Source organism: Physella acuta, unplaced genomic scaffold (assembly GCF_028476545.2).
Source record: "Physella acuta isolate Inbredline_101_S28 unplaced genomic scaffold, ASM2847654v3 ptg000008l, whole genome shotgun sequence".
Taxonomy (NCBI): Eukaryota; Metazoa; Mollusca; class Gastropoda; family Physidae; genus Physella; species Physella acuta.
In genome coordinates this window covers 1,281,387-1,305,478 of record NW_026731528.1, presented here as the reverse complement: position 1 = coordinate 1,305,478, position 24,092 = coordinate 1,281,387, and the positions used below count along the sequence as shown (strand labels likewise).

Genomic DNA, 24,092 nt, shown 5'->3' with positions numbered 1-24,092 from the left:
CACAGAAGCCAGGGACGGCTAGTAGTCCAATAAACAAGGATAAAAATTTACTTCACATTTCATCCAAAATTTAATTTAAAACATTTATGGTAAAATTATCAATGTTTCAACTAAAATGAAGAACAAGACTGGATGAGCAGAAGAAAAAAGCAACCATAGGTTGCATATTTTTTATTTTCATAAACCTAGTTCAATTGATAGAAAACAGTGGTTTTATAAAATTAAAATAGGAAAACAACAAATACATATTTTTGGTACAAGCATCTGTGATTTAATAAAGTTTTAACATTGAGCTGAGCTCTACCAGTTGTTGATTAACTTCAATTATGAAATGTTACATCAGATAATTGGCATACAAGTTATAATAAACAGCCAGCATTGATTCATATATGATTGATCTTAAAACTATAAATGATTTAAGTACAATTATAGTGCAATAACAGATTTCCTGAAGTCTACTCCATAGTTAAAACTCAACATCTACCAAACTGACATCTTAACACTAACCAGAAATCTTCAGGCTGAATGGAACTATCATAAAGAGTTTATATATAAAATTGCTTTAGTTTTGTATTATTTATAGTATAAGTAAAAATATTTTCTATTTTTCATAATGGGTTACATGTCAACAAGATTCAATCCTTAAATTAACAATAACAAAGCTCTTTACTTCAAGGCACATGTTTTTAAGTAACGTAACAAGACCAAATGATAGAAAGAGTGGGTAAAAACTTCTAGACCTAAAAAAGTGTATCCTTGAATCAATATTTGCAGCTATTAATACTTGGATAGGGCAGTGAAATGTAGGCATACAAAAATGAATATGTAAAAAACTTATTTTAAGAAATCAAGTACATAAATATAAAAAACTGGATTAGTTGACTATGTAGGGAGCAGATCTACCTTTAAGTGTGATACATCTTATGTTACAGTACATATAAGGCAGATGTCTAAGTAGTAAACATCAATTTGAAACAATGTAATAAACAGTTGATTATAAAAATAAATGTACACAATGTAGTAGTAGGAGTTATGTGAGACATATTCAAGTCCTAAAGATGAAAGACTGCATTTTCTATTGACAGGTAATTACATAATTTAGATAACGCAGAAGGAAGTGAATGAATACTTCTGTACAACTAGGACTGAAAGACTTGAAATAGTAACATGTAAAACATCAGAAACAAGGTTCAACAATTTTGTCAGTCATAGGTTTGTCTAAAATCTAAGTATAATTTGTTAATCAAAATAACACGACTTAAATAAAAATCTAAAATAATAAACATAATACATAAAGTCAGGGTTTTGATTTGTTTTAAGTTTGAAAATAAGTAAGCTCTATAAATGCATAAGAATCAAAAATAAATATAATCATTGTCTTCATAGAAGTTATCATACCTTTGGTTCTGCCACCTCTCAGCAAAATTAAAATGTGGCTCCCATTGGTGATGATTCATGTGTGCTGGAGGTGGTCTCGTTGGGTCAAAGGCCGGAAAGTTGTTAAAAATATTAAATAGCCCATTCACCGGAGGAAGGGGATCCATGATATACCCATTTAAGCCTTGCATGACGTTTTGACCTCTGTTGAAATATCCTGGTGGCTGGTAAACATTCCTGTTTATGTTACCTGCCCTGTGTGCTTCATGTGCTTGAGGCAGGTTTGGTAGCCTTGGTGCTGGGGGTTGGTTTCGTAGCCTAGGTGCTGGCGGTTGGTTTGGTAGCCTAGGTGCTGGGGGTTGGTTTGGTAGCCTAGGTGCTGGAGGTTGGTTTGGTAGCCTAGGTGCTGGAGGTTGGTTTGGTAGCCTAGGTGCTGGGGGTTGGTTTGGTAGCCTTGGTGCAGGAGGTTGGTTTGGTAGCCTAGGTGCTGGGGGTTGGTTTGGTAGCCTAGGTGCTGGAGGTTGGTTTGGTAGCCTTGGTGCTTGTTTATTCTTTTCCACAAGTGGTCTTTTAGGAGTAACTGGTGCTCCGATTATTTTATCTTCAACAAAACCTTGGCAAAAAGGAAATAGTATAATAAAGCAAAAAAGGTAATTTTTAACACAAAGCAAGCTGATACAAAAATTTAATTTCATTATCAATTTTAGGAGGGGAGATCACTTGTGGATTATTATTTGTGTCAGGTCAAAAATGCCCATCATGACAAAATATGGCAACAATAAGTGTGTTGCAAATTAAATTAACACATTTGATTGATATACTGGAAATAAGTTTTGAAATTACCATAATCTTTGATGTGCCCATCATGTGGGCAGGGAGGAGTATTTAATTTTTTTGTAGAGGTCAAAATAAAACTTGCCAGATTTAGTTACCTACTACTCTAACCTGTAACTTGCCAGATTTACTTCTCTACTACTCTAGTCTTAACTTGCCATTCTTTTTTTTTTACTACATACCTAGAGCTTTCCTTTTCTCATTGGCTTCTTTTCTTATTTCAGCCACAGCCCTTTCATCATCTTCCTGAAAGTAATGGAATATAAAACCATAAATTACAATAAAACCTCACACTATCAAGGTCAATATTTAAACTCTGCATAAAATGCCAAAAATTATACAAAATCCCCAATTATGTTAGCTAACAAAATTGTAAAGCTTATACTAAATCAGACTTATTTTATGCAACCTTGATGGCTGCAGAATTTTCCACAACATCAAGTGATAAAATTAACATTTAGAATATTTTAGTATTTAAAAATGGACATATCATTGGTTTAAAAAGAATTAACCATTTTTCAACTCACTTCTGGATTAGTCCATAAAGAGCAGGCTTTGCACAATCTGCAAGGTTGTCCAGGATCGCGTGGGTGACCACAGAAATGCTTATAATCAATCTGATCAGGAGACATCACAAGTACAAAAATTATAACTAGAAGTCTATTACTATATTGAAACGTGAAGTCTTATTCGCTAACTTATTGTTAAAATAAGCTTATCCCATGCAATTATTTACAAAAAACTTACTTTGGACTCTCTACAAATGTAACACATTGTTATACCACAACGGCAAGTCATCTTGTTACAGCCTTGGTCTTTCATGAATTGAGCTTTACAGGAACTACAATTGCGAACTTTAGCTTTTGTCATTTTCTCTTCACTGGAAACAATGTACTTTTATGAGTTTTGGCTTTTTAAAATGTTTTTTAACATGGATGATTTAATAAGTTCCCTTTCGAAACCTTACGGTCTATAGGGCAAGTGAAGTAGAGTTCACTTGTTTCTGTGACCTCGGCATATGAAGAGATAGAGTGGTCAGCACTATGACCAGCCGCCCTTACTTTCCCTAACTTGAGTTAGGTACCCATCAGAGTTGGGTGGACTCAGGGACGGTCTACTGCCTCGAACCCGGATTCGAACTCGAGACATACGAGTTAGGAGTCCAGCTCTCTACCGCTAGACTTTTCTCACTTAAATTTAATTTTGTTAGTACTTTGTTGTGTTTTAAATATTTATGTAAACAAAACAAAAAACCCAGTTATTTCATAGTATGATACTGACTTGAATGAAATGCCGGACTATTTTACACATAGGCTGTAGGCAGTTAAATTAATTTTAAAATGCACTTTAATGAACAAATCAAAGGACATTTAAATTGTAAAAGATTACCAAGGAAAGATATGTAGAGAAATGTAATTTGAATTATTTTTCTAGCAAGGTCTCCTATAAAAAATTTAAAACAGGCTAAACTACAAATACAGTTATGGATGTATAGTATTTTATTTAATAGAATCTTCTAACTGCTACTATATATATACATTTTTTTAATAATATTAGTTCAATAAAAAGTTTAGACAAAACTACATACTGTCAAATTTTAATAGATTCTATATTCTTTAAAGTACTGATTGTATTTCATTCGGCAAAAAAAATTATTTTTCTACAATATGGACTTATAAATTTAGATTTATTTCCCTTGAAATTTTAGAACAGCAAATTAAGCCTCACCCCCTTTCTCCCAAAAAATATTTAAGTCCTCACAGCAGTTACTTTCAGTATATCTTTTTTTTTTATAAAATCAAATACATTTATAGAGCATTTTGTATATTGTAATGCTAATATTTTAATAATTTAAGTAAAATTTAATGTGATTAAAATCTACATGAACAAAACTACTCTTCTCTTCCCCCCCCCCCCCCCCCCATTTAACTGAAGTCCAACCTCCCTTCACAATATCAACATTAATGGATGACTGCCTAAGTACTTTTGGAATTTGAGTGGGAACATCAGAAGACTCAGTTTTTCAAATTATTTTCATCTTTTAGCTAATAACTTACTACTCTTTCCTGAGAGCTGTTTCATCCTTCTTTTCAATTTCTGCACATGTTAACCCTTCATGTTCTTTCCAGTCTACACCACAGTTTCTACAAACTGCCTGTGGGTGGATTTTATTTATTTGTTTCAATAAATCATTTCAAAATTAGGTTTACATAAAGAGATCTAAGATCGCAGCTAAATACATTGAAAAATCTCAAATAGACCATCACCTTTTGACAATCCTCCCTGAGGCACTTGAACATTTTAATTGAAGGAGATAAAATGGCTGCAAAATCACACTGTGGACATCTGGAAGATAGAAATATATCTAATTTGTGATGTATGCACTATACAAATTTTTAGTTTATCCACCTGTGCTCGTTAAATGTCTTAAAAGGGGGAGGTGATGGTGACAAGACCTTTATATTTTTTTTTAAAAAAGCCATATAATTTAGCTCTCTAAACCTGTATTTTTATTATTTAAACTCCATGTATGGAACTTTATTGAGGTAGAGGAAAAACAAAATATCAGATCTATCTATATCTATATATATAGATAGAGACATAATGTATATAAATTGGATACATTTTTTAGAAAAGTGTGTTCCTAAGCAAACATTACCTGACCAAATCATTCATGTCAGCCATGTTCAGGTTTTCCTCCAATGATCTTTCTTCCAATTTATTCCAAGTCTTTGGTTCAAGACATCTTCTTAATTCACCTAAATAAGAGAACTCGCTTTAAGTAATAAAGTGAAAAAATATCACAAACAATAATTTTCTTTATGAAGTAGATCACTAGTATTTAAATAACTTAACCTACTTTCTGGATATGTTGTCTGACAATCAAATGCCATGCAGTTCAGCTGTACCTAAAACAAAAATTATTGACTAAAGGTTTATCAGGTAATTTTATTAGGTGATATTACAATAATTTTTATATGTAAAAAATTTAACTGACTGTTAAGGTAAGGAAAAAACTATCTTTTGTTACAAAAGAGGGGTCGGCGTGGTCGAGTCGGTAAAGCTCATGGTTGCTATACCGAAAAGTCTCGAGTTCGAACCCTCGGGCAGATGAGGCTCGTTAGCTGGGGACAGCCACTCTTCTAGGAGAGACAACTCCAAAATTAAACAACTGCTGCCTTGTAGTTTGTTCTTGGTTGGACAAAGGCTATGGAAGCAAATCCAAAAAGAAAAGCAGGCTGAAATCGGAGTCAATGGCCTCAATGGCGCATAACCAGTTGACACATAACGCTTAATTGTGTTGGAGGCGTGGTCGAGTCTGCAAAAAGCTCATGGTTGATAAATTCGAAATAAGTCTCGAGTTCAAACCCACTGGCAGATAAATCTCGATCCCCTTCCACACTAATAATTAAGAACGAAGAAGAAGAAGAAAAGAGTTACAAAAGATTGTTTTATCTTTTCAAGAATGTTGTTAAAAATTATAAAAATATTGAACAAATATCAAGCATTATTAAGAAAAGTTAAAATCAAACCTTTCCAGTTCCAAAAACAATTTCTTTTGCATATGCATTAAGACAGCCTACACAAACCAAATGGCATTCCATACATTGAGCCATTTTTTCAAATTCACAATCTCCAAAGCAGCATACACATTCTATTGTTTGTTTCTCTGGGAAGCTGTTTGGTTCCAAAATAAATGAAATATCTTCACTCTAGTGGGAAAAAAAGATGTTAATTAAGGTACAGGAAAACTAAAGATGAACAATGAAACTGTTCACTATTTTAAAACTTGCAAACATTATATAATATTCAGTAGTACATTTGAAGGTGGGTATTTTTAAAGAAAATAATAAAAATGTAGCCTAATGAACATATAAGTATTTGATTGTAGGAATATTTTAAACATACATTTGTTAAGATATACTGTTGGACCCTTCAGTCATAGGGCAGATATAGTAGATTTCATTTTGTTTCTTTGATTTCACGATATGAAGGGAGAGTCTGGTCGGCAATATTCCATAAGTACTCTCCCTATCGTAAGTCAGATACCCATCAGAGGTGGGTGAATACAGTGATATTCTACTAACTAATCTGAGCTCTTTCTGACTAGCAGTTGAGCATACTACCACCTGAACCCTGAATCCCCTAATGAAAACTAAACTCTGCCTTTTTTTCTGTGAACTCACTCCCTATTGTGAAATATTAGTTTTATTTTTATTATTAAAATATTATCAAACAACACTTACCACACTATTCTTTTTACTGCTTTTTACAAAATCAATTTCTGATTGCAGGTCAGCAGGCAAGACTGGTAGCCTTTTGCCAAAAGATCTCAAACTAACCATTTTTCTCACAGTAAACATTGTGCCTACTCCATCATCTAAGAGTATTGAAAAGTTTATTCTCTATTTTATCATCTATATTACAACAATGTTAAACAAAAATTGTGACACAAATGGTAACAATGGATGAGAAAAAAATAGACATTTTGAAATATATATTTTAAAAAGTGAAAATACCGTTTTCTAACAGCATGTCTACTGGTTTCTTGCTATCAGAACCTAAAAATGATAAAATTTTAGGCTTATATTTTAGATGTCATTTTGACCTGAGAAAGTAAGGGAATTTGTATGTGTATGTATATAAAAATGAGACTATCGACTATTTATTTCCCAAGAGTCATATTCTGTCAATGACATTTTTAGCAGGCGTCCATTAGACAATATAACCCATGTCATTCATGAACTTTTTTAAAATTAAATAATGAAATAGAAGGGTATACACTAAATTAGCACTAACACATGTAAATTTTTAAAAAAATTTAGGCCTATTCATCATAAAAAGAATGTTTTAATCATGATTACAATTCTGTTAAATCTTAAATGTAGACCAAAATGTAACTGATAAATCCTACCTTGGTTTTCAAATTCAACCATAATAGAGGATAAGGACTTGTGAGTTTTAGCATATTGCCACTGATGGAAACTTGCTATTGCTATGATATCATGAACATATATCTGTGGAACAGGTAAATCATGTGATATAACCATATAATCTTTTAACTTTTTAATTAAAAATCTTCATCTGTAGGCCTTATAATATTTTAAAATTTTTTTTTAGCATTCTGTTGATAAATATTATGCATATCGAATAGGCTTTAATATATAATAATTCCAATAGGCCAAGCCTATAGTTTATTGTGTAAAGTATTATTATCTGTAATATGAGAAAAGAAAAAGTGATGCCATAAATCAATCAATTTTTAAGATAATTTAGGCTTAAAAATATTAAGTGCTATTACTTTTGGAAAATCCATCATCAGCTGCCTTTTACAAATTTCTGAAGAATATGCTGGCTTAATTAAAGGTCTGTTATAAAAGTTTACAGGCCAATTTTCTTTGTCGTTCATGATTGCTAGACCAAAGATTTGGTTCACAATCTGTTAAATTACTTGTAAAAAATGAAAAAGGCGGAAAAAAATCAGATAATCCCTTGGCTTTTTTTTTTGTTCAAATCTGAAAATAAAAAATAAATATTAAAAAGATAGGCCTTAATTAATTTACATTAGATTGTTTATATTATATTGTTTTGAGTTTTTATATTTAACTCAAAAGGGTCAACTCAACACAGCGTCCAAATTTTGTCAAAACTAATGTGTACAAAAATGAACCACCATGTCAGAAGGGGTTAATATCTAGATCTACTAGATTCTAAACAAATTATTATATAGGGTCTAGAATTCTAGATCTGTTAATAATCTAGAAATCTAGATCTATACATGGATTCCTTAAGAAATAGTGTAGAGTAGTCCTAATTAAAAAGTATAGCTGAACATTTGGGTAATCAAAATCTAGGTAATCTATCATTTTAGGTGCGTAAAATTGGCCAAAGCTAGTAATGTGAAAAAAGGTGCCTCATTCTTATGGTTTTAATACAAGCATATTGTGATATATTTGTGTCAAATATAATACATAACTGAATATTAAACCAAAAGCGATGGCTAAATATATCAATATAGGCCAGAAATCAACTTTAAACAACAGTGTTTGCGAGCAAGATTTGCTATCTAAACAGCGGCCATCTGTAGAGTCAATCTCTAACTATAATTTAGGGTCTCGCCTAAGATTTTAAACTTCATTATTGTTCATGATGACTTTTAAAATTAAAAACTATATTTATTTAGGCCTACCTTTAAATTTATACCAATTTTATTTATCCGATTTAATCGGTAGCCTGCAAAATGATTTGTGAAAAATGTGTATCAAATTTTTAAAAAAAGAACAACACAACGTTCATGATATATCAGCTTCTTTAGTTTATAACTAAAAAAAAACAAACAAAACAAAAACATTTTTTTTCGCAAACTCTTTTGTTGTTTACCCGTGATTTCGCAGATATGTCTCGCATTTTCTTCTCGCAGTTTACCGCCTCGCCATTTCCCTTATAGCAGCTGGGGCTATTCGGATAGCCTAGATTTTCTTACTAAATCTAAATTTACCCAATTTTCAATTTAAACATGACCACTGAATGATAGACATCCATATTTAATCCATTAGGCACTAATTTTGAAGTTTTTAGTTTGTTTTAAACTAAATTAGGCCTACTTAATTTAATATTTATTGGCACTCACTGCCATACACGACACACTTCTCCATGACAACCATTTTTATTCTGATGCTAAGGAAAACAACAAATCCGGTTAGACAATTTGGTTGTCATTCAGAAGTCGTCTCTTATTTTTAAAAGTGCCAGCAATATTTGATTTATTTTTTCATAGACTGATAACCCTAATAGTTCTACAACCTCCAATTCATTTTGTACTCTCCAGGCTGATATTTGAAAAGTTCTATCAATGTTAATGACACAGACTTTAAAATTTAGCCATCATTCTCCAAAGCAAATTTTAAAATGCTTTTCTGGCATATTTAGCCAGGCTATCTATAGCAAGTTTTCATAACGTGAAAACCAGCCATCTTACTCATGATAAACATTTTTAAAAGTAATTCTAAAAAGGTCTCTGGAACTAAGACGAAAAATCGTCGGAAGTCATGCATCAGGTCTGTACGCCATATTGTTGTTAGCAACCAGCCACGCCTCCGGGATAGCGAGAAATACTACAATAGCCACTTTAATCATAAGCTGATTAACATTAGAATCGTAGTTTAGAAGTTATTTGATTTTAAGTTCAAACACATGTAGGCGTATGGCGTATAGTAATTCCGATTACTAATATTCTAATAGTAATAAAATTGTCATTGACGATAGCTTCAAAATCATTGGTTTTATCCCCCTACCACACAGCCATGTTATGTTAGTAAATTGCTTTGAGAGCTTGCACCGTGAGTTAACATATCTTTAGGCTAGATCTAAATCTATCTAAATTATAAACAAACAAAACCAGAAACTGTGAACCGAACGGCCTACATCCTAAAATTTTAATTCAATGTAATGAGTCACCTTTTTTTCACATTACTAGATCTAGATCTAGACTCTAGTACTCTAGTCTTGGCCGATTTTACATAGGCTACCTAAAACGATAGATTACCGGTCGTTAAACACTTGATTCTAGTTATCTTAGATTTTAAGTTAACACACACAATTTAAACAAAACAAACTTAAAATTTATCAGTCTCAGACGTGTGTTTACATTTTACAACTCTGTTTTCAGTAACAACTTTTTGAATGGTCACTTAAATTAACCATCATGCACTGGAAACCCCGCTCTTTACTAGAAACGGAAACAACCATTGGCTCACACCGATTGGCCGAATTGTCAGTCTCCTTTCGCCGAAATGGAAACGAAATTAATTTAATTACTAGCCCATCATATACGTCGCCAGAGTTTCTTCAGGCATCTCTTCGGGGGGGGGGGGGGGGGGGGGGGGGGGGGCAGGAGTAATCATACACTTTTACTAGTGTCCGCCACCTCCCCCCCCCCGAAAAATGTTGACCGCCCCCCCCCCCAAAAAAAAAAACTTCAAGCGTATGTATGTGTATAAACTTTAATCACTGGAGACTTAATAGTAACGATGTTTATCTACAGTCTGTTAATAATACAGCAGAGGCGTAGCGAGGGGGGGGGGGGCGGTGGTGCGGACCGCACCGGGTGACACCATTTGGGGGGGGGGGGTGACACCAAGGCAAAAAATAGCAAAATATATAGAGAAAAATGATAATTCCACTTAATTAATATTTAGTGATTAATTCGAGTGTTAAATAGTGTTTTAAGAGGTACAAATCGAAAGTTTGAGGGGGGGGGGGGGTGCAAATCGAACGTTTGAGGGGGGGTGTAAATCGAAAATTGAAAGTTTGTCCCCAGGAAAGGTCGCTACACCTCTGTGGGGGTGACACCATTAAGTGCCGCACCGGGTGACACCCGACCTAGCTACGCCACTGTAATACAGTTGGGTGTAGAATTGTTTTCTCTATAGATTGAGTCTATAGGTAACACGTTGTAATAATTGTCGATTTGTAATTACAAGACTAACTTTAATTAACCATTAATGGAACTGGCAAAAAGCATTTTCCTTCTGTACATTTTGCGATGTTTTTTTGCCTGGGTGTCACCCCCCCCCCCAATGGTGTCACCAGGTGCGGGCGGTCCGTATCCCCCGAACTACCCTCGCTACGTCTCTGGTTGGTACTCCACGGTTGATGAAATAGCTCCAAAATAAAAATGTCACATTTGAGAACGATGAACCACAGTCACTTTGTTCTGCCGATGCTTCCAATTGCTCTTGTGCACGTCCGACAAGCACGGGTCCTCACACACGATATCACCGTCGGTCTTGTACGCTCATCAGTTAGGCTTAGGTTGCCCTCGTCAGGTAGGTCTAGGCTGCCCGTGTCAGTTAGGCTTACGGTGCCCTCGTCAGGTAGGTCTAGGTTGCCCGTGTCAGGTAGGCTTAGGGTAGGGTGCCCTCGTCAGGTAGGTCTAGGTTGCCCGTGTCAGGTAGGCTTAGGGTAGGGTGCCCTCGTCAGGTAGGTCTAGGTTGCCCGTGTCAGGTAGGCTTAGGGTAGGGTGCCCTCGTCAGGTAGGTCTAGGCTGCGCGTGTCAGGAAGGATTAGGTTACCCTCACCAGGTGACACAGTAAACAATGCGAGTGCCGTTAAAGAATACTCTTGTTTGGTTTTACTGCTCGCATCACCAAATGTAACAGATGAACAAAAGATGTTCTCTTCTACTCTGGTAGTTAGAAAGTCTTTTTTGTTTCAAAAAAGATCTTGTACAATGAAAATGCAGTAGTATGTAACTATGGGAAAGTTACATTAGTTTGGTAAACCACGTAAAACTATTTAAATTAGTCTACAAAATGAAGTTTGTAGGTTTTAATCTGTTATAGAATATAATTAAGTAGAATGTTTCAACCAACTCAGTTTTCAGCATGTTTTTAAAATACAAAATTTGAATCAGTGGGAAATGGGAAGAAGACATAGTCATAGTTATTATTTTTTGTCCTCAACAATATTTTTTTCACCTTTACAGCTTACCTTTATGACCTGCAAAAAACACAACAATGTGGCTGAATTTCTTATATAATTAATTTTTCTACCAGGTATTCAAATAATTTTGTAACACAATTATTACTTTTTGTGAAGATCAAAGTCTGATTATTATTAAAACCGAGCTTTTACGGTTTATAAATATGTTATAAAAAAACACTACCCATATTAAAACCACCCACCCACAATTTTCAACAAGTAATGAAACTATTTTTAAAAACATTTTTTGTCTGTTTTTCTGTGACTTTTTTCATAATAAAAACTAGCCACATTATTTAACAAACACCACCTGTTTCAGCCAAATATTTGCCATTGTCATGTAACAACAGAAGCTTCTTCAAAAATTTTGATGAACTTCATCAGACCTATGTCTTGGTAAGTCAGCTCACAAACGGGCATATTGTATGTGTCAGATTGTAACATCCTTAGATGTCAAGCAAAGTGGAGGTGTAAAATAACTTAATTCACCAGGACACAAACAAGCTTAAATTTTAATTTTATTTATAAATGTGTAGACATATATATTATAAATTTAACAAAATAATTATTTTTAGACGTTTTAAAATAAATATATAAACATTTAGGGGCCTATTTATACTAATTATTATAGGTATATAAACATACTTTCAATAAATAAAAACACACAAAATATCCCTGCCTGCACAAATATTGGGGCCACATTGACTGTAATCCACTCTTGCTATCATAACTGACTTAGTCATACACCTTATGTTTAACCTTATGTTTAACATCTTATACATTAGGTCTAATATATTATCAACATTTGAAATCAAATATAACAACAAATGTACTCTGACCCCAAGTAACACAACCTTTTCACATTTACAGAATGGGCTCTTGCAGTAGATAATTTTAAACCACATGTGTAACCCTATACAACATATACAATAGTTCTCTCATGTAACATTTAGACCCTGTAATACAAACTTCTGTGAAAAGCATTTTTGCTAAAACAGCAACTGCTGATTGTTATTACTTCAGTAGGATAGAGCTAAAACCCGTCTGGGGCAAGATATAAAAATTAACATCTTAGAAAATGTTGCTAGTTAGCTAAAAAACTGGTTGAACTGTACTTCTTAAAAACAAAATGATAACAAATGTGTGAGTCAGATGTGTCAACTTACTCAAAACACCTTCCTAATAGCAAAACAAAATAACAATATCAAAGGTAGTGGAACATAATGATCTATACCACCACCCTCACATAACACAAAATTACAGATATTAAACTACCAATTCCTTGATGTTATATAATATGTGCATTGGGAAACAGCACTGATGTCAAATGTCCTAGCCAATAGACTGGCCAGTTCCAGGATCTGGTAGGTCCAGGTGATGTTTATTTTTATTCCTAGTATTTATTGTCTCATCAATCTGATGCTCCAATTATTTTATCTTCAAGAAATCCTTTTTAAAAAGCGTATAAAATATAGTTTAATGTTAATAAACACCTTACTTGAAAAATAAAAATATGCAAAAAAAATAATTAAAACAACTGGGAATAAAGTTTCTTTTCTAGAAATTATTTCAAAAGTTTAACAGTAATCTTATCACAGACATAAATTCTGCTCCATCAGAAGTATCTTTTAAAATGTTCTAAACAAAAAGGTCTTCTAAATCATGTACAATAAAAATGGAAAGACGAATAAGTAATATTAGTAACAGTGAAGATTGCTTTTGATTGGTCATTCCGAACAAGCATCTTGTATTTCTTTAACGAGATACACTTTCTATCTAGTCTGTAACAGGCTTACTTCAAGTACATACCTAGAGCTTTTCTTCTCTCATTGGCTTCTTTTCTTATCTCAGCAACAGCCCTTTCATCATCTTCCTGAAGATATAAAGAGAAGCAATATTAAAGTATTGCATACATCAATCAAAAGGGATGTCAGTGTTTAAAAGCTACAAAAAAATATTAGAAAATGTAACAACATTCCTAGTTACCCTTACTAACCCCAACCAACAATGAAACTTTACACTAGATCATACATACACCCTGCAGCAGACTATATGAATTTTTTGTAGTAAATATTTTTTTAAAAATATAATTGATTGAAATTAATTAAATATTAAACAAATTGTTTTAGCTTCTCACTTCTGGATTAGTCCACAAGGAGCAAGCATTGCATTCTGCACAGGGGTGACCAGGATCACGTGGATGACGACAAAAGTGATCATAATCAATCTGTTCGGGAGTCACCACAATTATTGCATATAGACTTTTTATATTCATTGTTTAAAATGCTCACAAAATAATGTAAAGAACTTACTATGGGCTTTCTACAAATGTAACACATTGTAGTACCACAACGGCAAGTCATCTTGTTACAGCCTGTGTCTTTCATGAATTCAGCTTTACAGGATATACAATTACGAACTTTGGCTTTTGTCATTTTCTCCTCACTAAAGAAAAGTACAATGAACTTCAGGAACTTACTATAAAAGTTTCAGAATAATGTATAATTTTTTTTTTATTGCAGATGCTAGTATCTAGTAATTGGTATGATCAATTCTGAGTATTAACTAAATGTAAATATATTTATCACACAATAAGCAAGCAATATTATTGTTTGGGATTGACTTTAGATGAGCCTTAACCCATGGCTTTGTAGCCGATATTTGTCATTTATGGTATTAAGCATAATGAGGATGAATTTTGTATGTAAACCTCCCCCTTCATCATGGACTTAATGAATGGATGCTTCAAGGGCATGTTAAATAGTAGGCCATATTAACTAGATTCCTACAATGTTTGTACTCAATTAACCAGCATCTGACCTGTAATAGCAGAAGGTAGATGATATTGATATCTTTAGTATTATTCAGAAGTCAATGGTACTGTACAGCTTCCTGATTATAATCCCTCTAGACATTAACCCTCTAACAAGAACCCTTACTCCCCCATGTAGGTTTCTATAAGAAAAACTAACATTAACAAGCACTAAACTTTGCAATTTTTAAAAACTCTGATGCTTGTAAATAAAATTGAGTAGTGTCTTCAATAACAAACATGTCCATGAAAATAGTTATAAAATTAGTATTTAAACTTTTTGCTATAAATTTTGATTAATGTATTATTTAATGTAAGGAATTGTCATACACTGATTAGTCAGTAAGGAAGTTTAACAAAATTGCACTATATACTTTATTTGATTTTCAAGGCAAAGGAAACCTTTTAGTCTTAAAAAAAACTTACTATTCTTTTCTGAGAGCTGTTTCATCCTTCCTCTCAACTTGTGCACATGTTAACCCTTTGTGTTCTCTCCAGTCAACACCACAGTCTCTACAAATGACCTGTGAATATTTTTTGTTAACTTGTTTGTATCTAACAGCATTTCTATTTGAAGTAAGAAAACAGCATCTAGATAGGGCCTACCCACTTTAGATGTCCATAAATAATACATATTAGTTCCCTCAAAACTTGCTTTAATACATGTATCGTGTAAGTGAAGCTTATTATGCAATGCTAATAATTTGCTTAGTCATTTGTTCTTTCAGAATTGAATGCTTATCAAATACTAAAATTTAGAACGTAGAGGAAACTAATTTTTTTTTAAAGCATAAATCTTTCATGACACTATTTTAATGAATTTTTATGAATTTAATAATAAATTAAATAATAATTTGATTGACCGTTTTAACATATTTTCTGAGTGGAAGGAAATGTTTAAAATATATTTTCTGAAGTTGTATGTGGCATTGTTATTTGTTCAGTTATTATCTCCTATTTCTGCTTATTGCAGAAGTATTAAATTTTTTTTTAATTTATATATTTGAATGCAGGATTAACAAAGCTTTATATTTCTTAAAACATGGAAGTGTATTATTACTAAATTCATTTTTAAAAAAAGACTAGATCTCACCATTTGACAATCATCCCTCAGGCACTTAAAGACTTTAATTGGAGGAGATAAAATGGCTGCAAAATGACACTGAGGACATCTGAAAGGCAAATTTCTAAGTTATGAAATATTCCCACAAAGTGCTATCCCATTTCACTCAGCTATAAGAGCAAAGCCAGCTCTGAGGGGTACCTGACTCAAGCTTACAACTGTATTTGTTAAAATCCACATATCAAACATGCAATATGAAAATGGTACAAGTTTTCATATATTCAATTAGCAATTTCAAACATGAAAAATAGAAAAGTGACATTTTAAAAAAATAATAAATACCAGTACCTAACCAAATTATTCAAGTTAGCGGTGGTTAAGTTTTCCTCCAATGATCTCTCTTCCAATCTCCACCTTGTCATAGGTGCAAGACACCTATTTAATTCACCTGAAAGGGAATGAATGCATTGTTACAAGCAAAATAAAAGACAACTATTTAAAGTAATATAGGATGGTGTGGTTGAGTGGTAGAGCTTACAACTGCTAAACAACTGTTGGATCCTGTGCTTGAGTCTGTAGGATACCCCTGAGTCAACTCAGTTATGATGGGTACATGACTTAAGTCAATGGCTGCTTGGCAGTGCTGACTACACTATCCCCTTGTATGTCAAGGTCACTGAAACACATGAACTCTACTTCATCTGCCTCATGTCTCTTGGGCAAAAACAGGAAAAGATCATGTGGTTTAAAGAATTTTTTTTTTTACATCTAACAACATAAAAATAAATTTTGAGATACTCAAAGCATTTCAACTTATCTCAACAACCTACTTTCTGGATAGATTGCCAGGCAATCAAATGACAGGCAGTTCAACTTGGCCTAAAACAAAGAACAGACCAATAGTATATATGTTAAAACCAGTTTACTAGTTTTATCTGTCACTAAACATTAATAGTTATTATTCATAAAATGTAAACACTATGGAAATATAAAGTTCTGCAGTGTATTTGTAACAATAAATTGTAATATTAGATCTGCCAGATAATTGTCTTTTAATGACAGATATAGATAGCTATATGCTTTAACGAAATTTAGCATGAAAACACCTCTTACAGCATAAGAATTTTAATGAATAAATCAATAAGCTAATGACAACATGACAGAAAAATTACTTTAAAAAATTAGATTTAATACTCAAAGTAAATTTTGGACATGAAATGTGCATATTCTTAATTGAAAATTGCCGATCTGTTCAACAAAACTAATAAAATTTTAACAAATATCAAGAAGATTTAATTAAAATCAAACCTGTCCAGTTCCAAAAACCATTTCTTTTGCATATGAATTAAGACAGTCAACACAAACCAAATGGCCTTCCATACACTGAGCCATAGTTTCAAACTCACAATACCCAAAGCAGCATACACATTCTATTGTTTGTTTCTCCTGTTTGGTAAATATAAAAGCCCACATTTCTATTGTCCTAAAAAGACTGGAGAAGTGTTTAAAACAGTCCAAGTCAAAAGCAAGATAAAACAAACCGTCTGAGAATCTTCAACAAATAAATGATAATTAATAAAATCCCAGCTGTGAATAAGGTAGTCTATCTGAGTATATAATTGGCTACCTTTGTTTGTAACATTATACAAGCAGGGAAACTACTCCATTTAGATAATCCTAGAGCATTTTTAATAATTTCATTGAAATAAGATTAATAATTCTATTAACTTTTAAAATTAGAATGGGTTATTTATATTTTTTAGTAGAATTTTCCATTATTAAACTATAGATTTCAAATGCTACACTTGTGTGCTGATATATAAATAATGATTAGCATGTCAGTATGTGTCAGTATTTTTGTAGAAATACCTAACATTAACTAATAAGAATTACCAGGAACGGGGAAAAAACAATTTGTTCATATTTTACCATTTGTATTAATTTATTATAAAATATTTCCTGTATAGTTGAATTGGTTGTATAGCATAATTTAATAAAGATGAATTTCTTTCTAATTATTAGTTTCTTATATTAATAGGTTTATTTCAATATTCAATTAGTTGGAAAACAGCAAAATACTAATTAGGAATAATTGTAACTATGTATAGGTGATTGGACATAGTAGGATAAGTGGTCAGTTAAAAATGGGGTGGTGGGAATTCATGTATGTGAAGCTATTAATATCTATTAAAGGGTTATTAATAGTACCGTTATGGTGGGCTTACTCAAATGGGACAAAAATTAGTTCATTTAATGTGAGAGACAAGAGGAAAATCTATCAAATCTAATATTTTTGTGTGCCTGATACTGATAGGCTTTGCAGCTAGTAAAAATTTTAAATGGTGCACTAAGAGTAAGAAGTAAACTTAACATTTATTGAAAATTTTGTTTCCACATTTCTAAAGCCACAATACCCATAAACATTTATCACAAAATTTTTTTTTTAACAAACTGTTTTATGACAACAAGAAACAAAATAAATTTTGATGCCTCTGGCAAAAGATTTCAAACAAGCAATTTTCTTTTAACTTTAATTAAAACAGTAAATCTTAGGTAAGATTGTAAATAAATAGTATTGTCTTATTTCATAATACCAAGATTTGATCACTAATTGATTTAGTACAGAATGAAAATAATAAATGATATATTATGTCGACCAATCTTACAAAGATGATTGGTATGAAAAACTTTAAAAACATCATTACCATTTTTCAAAAGAGGTTCTAAACGAGGCTTGTTATCAGCACCTAAAATTACAATTTAATATCACTAAATAAATATGGAAAATAAATAAGCATTCATCAATTGAAATAATTATTTGCTGTTGGAAAATACAAAAAATATTAAAACCTTTAATAAATTCTTATGAATAGTGATTTAGCTCAGTTGTGTCACAATACTGGTAGGGCACCTGACTCAACTTTTTATTACCCTTAATTAAATAGAGATTTAACCCTAAAACCTTGTAAAATTAAAGTATAAGTTAGATTTTTAAATATGTGATTTCCTACTTGTTTTTTAAATATCCATCAAATTGATAAAATTTAAATATTTCAGCCTAGATTTTTATCTCTTAATCTACAGATGCTATACGACAAAAGACAACAACAGTAGTTTAGTTAGTTAAGTTAATAGTTAGGGATGCAGTTTTGTTGGTAATTTTGTTATGCATCTTATGTTACTAGTCGAGCCAGTAGAAAAACAATCCAAAACTAATTGAAGAAGTGGATAGATCTACATACTTTTGGAAAATCCATTATCAGTTATTTTTACACTTCTCAGCTCACAATAGAATAGGATCTAGATCTACTATTCTACTACTAACTACAGTTATATAATTATATAACTACAGTCTGTATTTTCTTTTGTCTTTTGTAGCTGCTGTTTTTCCTGTTCCACATATGGCATAAGGTTTTATGGATTAAGAATCTGAAAATTTAAACAAAATTTAGAATCTATATAGATCTAGATAGAAAATAATAGAAAAATAAAAATTTATGTTATATATTATATAGATCTAGAAAATAATAAATATATAATATATACTTTTAACTTTTAACAGTGTGTCCCCCGAAAATTTCAAGTGCCCCCCCCCCCCCCCCCAAGAAGAAAGTCTGGAAGAAACACTGGTTAAGTCACATTATTAAGTGAAATAAGTGGTTATGATGGGTGATGAGTACTGAGTAGTAGAGTACTGATGAGTTGATGAGAGTAATTTGAGAGTATTGACTCTTGGAGTATAGAATATTATAGAATATACAATAGACTTAGACTCAGTAGCGTAGCGAGGGGGCGGGGGGGGGGGGGGGACATATGTCCCCGGGCGCCGACCTTAGGGGGCGCCAAAATGGGTTGGAAAGATAAATTGAAAGGTTGAGGGTGGTGTAAATGGAAATCTCGAGGGGGGTGCAAATCGAAAGTTTGAGGGGGGGGGGAGGTGCAAATGGAAAGCTCGAGGGGGGGGGGGGTTGCAAATCGAAAAGTTTGTCCCCGGGCGCCGGGAAGGGTCGCTACGCCTCTGCTTTTAGACTAGAATCTAGATCTATTGATTCTATATAAAATATGGTAAAATCTTAGTTTAGCGTCGTAAATTCGGCCAAAACTAGTAATGTGGGAGAGAGTGAATTTATGAATATGTCATTAAATATGAGTATATTTTCGCATATTTTGATAAAATATTATAGATAATTGAATAATAGATCACCATTTATGGTTAAATCAATTTAAATATCCTGAAATTAACTTTTATCAACCCTGTTCGAGATAGTAAATTTGCTATTAAAAACAGCAGCCATCTTAAGAAAATGTTATTGAGAGTAGCTTCCCTTTAATTTCTATTCTTATGAAAATGTATTTAAATATGATCGTCTTGTTGTGTAGTCCGTATTACAAAGCATTTTTTTTTTAATGTGGATTTCCTAACAAACAACTTTATTAATTCTAGAAGCATTGTGAGATGCAACTTGTATCCATGTATTAAATCACGTTTTTTTTTACTAATGTTTATTTGATCTTACTATTACTAATTAGTTGTGAGTTTTTTCTTATTGTTTGAATGTTCACTATTTTCATTTCAGGTTTTTCTTTTCATCAATTAGTAATTCTAACTTATGACATTTTTTTACTTCTCTTTACCTTAATTAAACCCCAACCTCCGTCATATTTTTGTCGTCAATGTCACAACAAGTCATAATGTAAAAAAATACGCTTCACTCTGCCTTATCTAAGATCTCTAACCATAATTTTGTCAACATTAAATGTTTGTCATCATTTATATATACAGAGAGACAAAATGTATTATCCACCAGCTTCCCTCGTAAAACATAATCTAAAACTAAAACAATGAGCCAATCCACCCCTTAAGTGCGTGTTGTCATTATGGTCGATCGCAAGTCTCCACCTGCCAGACACATGTTGGTTATCCTTTGTTGTCAAATTGTCAATATCAAGTACACAAGTGAGTGATATGGGGTTGCCCATAAATGATGTCACATATGATTTGCTACGGGAGTGAGTGAAGATTTGTGACGTCAACTCAGGCGGCTTTGCAATTTATGACGTGTCGGTCTCATGAAAGGAGGTGAACGGGGAAAAATACCTAGATGGTTGATGGAGAACCTCTATAATGCTTTGTTCAATCAAAATAACGATAAATAAGCATTAGTATACGTATACCTTGCTTAAAACGAATCATCACAAATGTTGCAAGCCTGCTAGTTTAAGACATTTGGCAAAACGGCCGCTACACATTATCCCCGTCAAAAAGGCTTGCCGCCAAATGCCTGCCGACGAATAAGCCGCATCTAATGCGGGGCGTTAGGAATACGGCCATTAGCATGGGCCGCGTTAGAGCACCAGTAGGCTATCGCGCTTTGTAAGATGACGTAAATACTTAAATTCAATTTCGCTAAACTGCGCGAAAATTTAGTAATGTTCCATCGTTTGAGGAAATTTATTTTCTTGGACTTAAACTTAAATTGAAATATCATGTTGACTGTCTGGCTCTTAATTTCCGAATATCACTTTTAATGTATCAAGATTCAGAACTATAATTTACTTTAATATAAGTGTCATCTTATCGTTTATTGTGGTTTTTATAAAGCGCAGAGCAGTTACAAAATCGGACGGCCATCCTGTTTTCACCAAGCTTCTTTTGGAGCTTAATATGGGTAGTCTAGTTCTATACGGTGTGAGCTTAATACATTTTTAAAGGGCCGAAAGTATCAAGACAGCAAGCTTGCAGAAATAACTACGTACGTTTAAATGGACGAGTGATAGATGTGTTAGGGGCTGTTTAATGAACACCAACTTATGTAATCAAACTAAACGTCGCAAAAGCGTCAAAAAGGCAGTGCTTGTTTTTTTTTTTCTATAAAATTAGCTTAACGGTCGGCGGTACCGCTACATGACGTCACGCGCGAGCGTTAACTCGGTGACGATGTGCTAAGTGGGGGAATGAAAAAGGTAGGGTTCAAGAAATGCGACTCGGCAAGCTTTTTACATTTCTTGACCCTTCTTAATAGTTCTATCGTCCCCACTGAGAAAATGGATCACCAATGAATGACTCATCATACTTCTACAGCTGGTCTTTCTCCCACAACCATCCCGTTTTCACGAGAAAAAAAACCTGACCCGTCTCCAAAATCACATCGCTGAGTTCTACTCAACCTCTCCCCACCACAAATCACAATTTCTATCTGAAACAATATGTTCATATGTTTGCTCTGTAATAATGCACGCTGTCATTACTATCTTAAGAGCGACGTCATTTATGAGCGATCTAATATTGATTTGCTTACTGCAAATAAAGTGTTCAAAAGTTCGACCTCCCAACAATTGTTGTGGTCTTGGATGCACACTATTAAGTCTGATAAGGTCTATTAGTCATTCATGTCAACTATATTTTAAAAAAAAGAAAAATTACTATACAGGGGGTCATCCATAAATGATGTCACGCTTTTTTTGACGATTTTTACCCCCCCCCCCCCTCCGTCACAAAAAGCCAGACCCCCCCCCCCCCTAAAATGACGTCACACCTCAGCCTACAACCCCCCCCCCCCTCAAAATTGCAGTTGAATTTTTTTTAAACAGCTATATTTTTCCAAAATCTTGTCTGAACTCTGTCAAAATAGAGTATTTTAATCAATTGTTATTGCAATGTATTAAAACAGTTTTTTAAAACGCAAAATAACGTCTAAAATTCGTTTTGTAACATTGCTTTTTTAAAATGCAAAAGTGTGACGCGTCGCACCATCTGAACCCCTCCCCCTCATCACACAACGTCACAAAATTACGGACCCCCCTCCCCCCTACGAGTGTGACGTCATTTATGGACGACCCCCGGCATATATTAAAACAATACAAAACAATCATATTAAACCACAAAATCAACACAAAAGACATACGAATAGACAATTTATTGTTTTTAAAACATGGCCGCTGCTTGTATTTACTCATTGTTGTCTCGAACGGGGTAGTTTAAAGTTTATTCCAGGATATTTATGACTGGTTAGGTCTTGGATTATGATTTGTTGTTCAATTATCTGTTATGTTATGTAAAATATGACATAAATATGGCCAAATGAAAGAAATATTCATTAGTTACCTTCATCGCACATTACTAGCTACGTTGGAATTTACGACGCTAAACTAAGATTTTACCTAAAATATAATACAATAAACTATAAGAATAATGACATTAGATTTAGAACTAGAATCTAGATCTACTCATTCAAATCTATTGTCTTCTAGATCTAGAATCTAGATCTAGCCTAGGCCTACAATTAAATGTGCTAGTGGCACAAACTTTTTCGGAAACACAACCGGCTGACCAGAATGCACTAAAAATCCAGCTCTTCTATACCAGAGAATAGAAGTAGTCTAGAGATCTTAGTAACTATGATACCTATGTCCGAAAATGGACTCTCCAAAAAATAGGTGTATTAGGTAAAGCTAGGCAGTTAAGTTGTAGATTCTAAATAGTATTGTAATCTCGACTAGTTTTATGGTTAGAAATTAAGGTTGGGTTTAGGGATATGGTTAGCATTGACATTAGCAAGCTATGTGTGTATTTTAGTTAACTACCAATAACCTAATACCGCGTTTACACTTGCGACATGTATACTATAGAGTCCTTTCATATGACGTCACGTCCGTTCGTGATACCTACGCCCGCCGCCACAGTGGTGTACATCAGACGTAAACACAATCAGCTGTTCGCCAGCGCTGGACGTGTTCACCGTATGTAAAGAATCGCGCCGCGGAAAAGGAAAAATACGTAAAAAAAAACTTGAACTCTTAGGAATTGAAGATCCTTATACAGTTATTGACAGTTTCGTGGATAATATAAATATGTGGCCGAAATTTCTAAATAAAAATACTGTTAGTAACAATGTTTGCGTTTAGAGTTTAAGTAGACGAATCTGATCAATGCAGTTCTCGATACTTTGTTTCATGTAAGGACGGTAAAATAATTAACTTCATTTTAATTATAAAAGATAACTAGAATCTATTAATAAAACAAATATGCTCGACCTTCACAAATACTAATAGTAAAAGACAAAGTCAAAAGTAATAATAAGAATAATAAGATCTAATAGTTATTAGTAGGCCTAATAATAGTGTTTTAATATCTAGATCTAGAATCTAGCTCTAAACATGGCGTAAACAAAATTCGGACCACAGATCTAGATTCTGGATTTAGGATGACTGGCTCCGCTGGGTAGATATAGAATCTACTTCTTTACTTAAATTTAATTACAAAATTTAGATCTACATTCGATTCAAAATACACCCATAATAAATCAAAAGTAGTCATAATAGGCCTAATAAAGCATTTAATTGTCTCTAAGATCTAAAATCTCGCTCTATAATCTAATCATTTTTTAGCAAACGATATTTTCTGAAATTGAAATAGATTGTATGACTAGACTTAGATCTAGAATCTGCTACTTAAATTAAATTGTAAAAACTTTATACAAGCATGTAGTTGATATTATTGTAGTAGAAGGCTTTAATAAATTA

The 24,092-nt window shown here is 33.1% G+C and overlaps 2 protein-coding genes across 2 annotated transcripts; both read right to left on the bottom strand.

Moving 5' to 3' along the window:
- Window positions 1-141: 141 nt before the first annotated feature.
- LOC131956757 (E3 ubiquitin-protein ligase RNF216) lies at window positions 142-9,901 on the bottom strand. The gene is made up of 14 exons (XM_059321371.1): window positions 9,860-9,901; window positions 7,514-7,727; window positions 7,127-7,229; window positions 6,732-6,773; window positions 6,459-6,592; window positions 5,745-5,924; window positions 5,072-5,120; window positions 4,871-4,970; window positions 4,479-4,557; window positions 4,269-4,366; window positions 2,959-3,091; window positions 2,739-2,828; window positions 2,394-2,457; window positions 142-1,990 (listed from the first exon to the last, which is right to left on the bottom strand). Exons 2-14 carry the CDS (start codon window positions 7,619-7,621, stop codon window positions 1,356-1,358), a joined length of 1,815 nt encoding a protein of 604 aa, XP_059177354.1. The 5' UTR covers window positions 7,622-7,727; window positions 9,860-9,901; the 3' UTR covers window positions 142-1,355.
- Window positions 9,902-12,192: 2,291 nt separating this feature from the next.
- LOC131957097 (E3 ubiquitin-protein ligase RNF216) lies at window positions 12,193-22,913 on the bottom strand. Its single transcript, XM_059321829.1, has 12 exons — window positions 22,851-22,913; window positions 18,812-18,998; window positions 18,275-18,316; window positions 16,878-17,015; window positions 16,400-16,448; window positions 15,918-16,017; window positions 15,600-15,678; window positions 14,933-15,030; window positions 14,007-14,139; window positions 13,832-13,921; window positions 13,504-13,567; window positions 12,193-13,143 (listed from the first exon to the last, which is right to left on the bottom strand). The coding sequence occupies exons 3-12, from the start codon at window positions 18,275-18,277 to the stop codon at window positions 13,106-13,108; spliced, it is 792 nt and encodes a 263-aa protein (XP_059177812.1). The 5' UTR covers window positions 18,278-18,316; window positions 18,812-18,998; window positions 22,851-22,913; the 3' UTR covers window positions 12,193-13,105.
- Between the last annotated feature and the right edge of the window lie 1,179 nt (window positions 22,914-24,092).

Excerpts from the sequence above, each read along its gene's own strand:
- LOC131956757 (XM_059321371.1), bottom strand. The coding sequence starts at position 7,621 with ATGAACGACAAAGAAAATTGGCCTGTAAACTTTTATAACAGACCTTTA. Across the intron at positions 5,121-5,744 it reads TTGTTTTTGGAACTGGAAAG|GTACAGCTGAACTGCATGGC; the intron begins GTTTGATTTTAA and ends TTTTTGTTTTAG. Across the intron at positions 2,829-2,958 it reads ACATTTGTAGAGAGTCCAAA|ATTGATTATAAGCATTTCTG; the intron begins GTAAGTTTTTTG and ends TCTCCTGATCAG.
- LOC131957097 (XM_059321829.1), bottom strand. Across the intron at positions 15,679-15,917 it reads AACTTGAATAATTTGGTTAG|ATGTCCTCAGTGTCATTTTG; the intron begins GTACTGGTATTT and ends TTTGCCTTTCAG. Across the intron at positions 14,140-14,932 it reads ACAGCTCTCAGAAAAGAATA|TGAGGAGAAAATGACAAAAG; the intron begins GTAAGTTTTTTT and ends ACTTTTCTTTAG.